The 723-nt window shown below is 75.1% G+C and overlaps 1 protein-coding gene across 1 annotated transcript in view; it reads right to left on the bottom strand.

Annotated features, from left to right (window-relative positions):
* PDIA2 (protein disulfide isomerase family A, member 2) overlaps positions 1–200 on the bottom strand; it is a gene marked incomplete at its 3' end in the record, with an annotated part of 2,095 nt that extends 1,895 nt beyond the window's left edge. The window contains exon 1 of the mRNA XM_004691864.1: positions 26–200. Coding sequence (XP_004691921.1) covers positions 26–200 — 175 coding nt within the window. The remainder of the gene's footprint in view (positions 1–25) is intronic.
* Positions 201–723: the final 523 nt, after the last annotated feature.

A 723-nucleotide genomic window follows, 5' to 3' on the forward strand; every position in this document is an offset into this window, starting at 1 on the left:
GCGCCTGCGGAGGCGCCGCACTCACAGAACTCCACCAGCAGAGCGGGGTGCTCCTGCAGGGCGCGGCCCAGGGTGTGCTGGCTCAGCACCAACACCCCATCTTCCTCCTCGGGGGGCGCCTCTTCGGGACCCCCGGCCCCCTGTCCCCGCAGCCCGGAGGCCCCAAGCAGCAGCAACACCAGGAGGAGCTGGCCGTCCATGGCGGTGCCGGGCCGGCGCGGCGAGGGCAGATAAGGGGGCCGGGGGCCAAGCGGCGGCTGCCACGTGTCCCGCCGCGGCAGATAAGGCCCCCGCCCCCCGCAGCCAGACAGAGCACACCGAGGCCAGCAGGAGCGCAACCTTTAATAGACTGTTTGGGGCACAGGCCCAGAGGGGCCCCGCGGGGACGGGGCGCGGGCGCGGGCGCGGAGGGCGGGGCACGGCGCTCTGCGGCGCTCAGCGCCCCCAGTCCCTGCCGATGTGCAGGCGCCACTCCCAGCACAGGTGCTCGTTCCTGTCGTCGTCGGTCAGGCACGACCGGACCACGTAGGCGCCCCGCACCAGCGCGCCCCGCGGCGCCTCCTCCAGCGGGGTCTCCACCTCGTACTCCTGCACGCGGGGGCCGAAGCTGCCCAGCACGTAGACGGCCCTGTCCACTGGGGGACGAGGCGTCAGGGGCCGCCCGGCCAACAGCGCCCCAGCCCCTGCACCCAGGGGCTGAGAGCGCCTGCACCCGCCTGGCCC

This window comes from Condylura cristata, unplaced genomic scaffold (genome assembly GCF_000260355.1).
Source record: "Condylura cristata isolate star-nosed mole 26May11 unplaced genomic scaffold, ConCri1.0 scaffold00032, whole genome shotgun sequence".
Taxonomy (NCBI): Eukaryota; Metazoa; Chordata; class Mammalia; order Eulipotyphla; family Talpidae; genus Condylura; species Condylura cristata.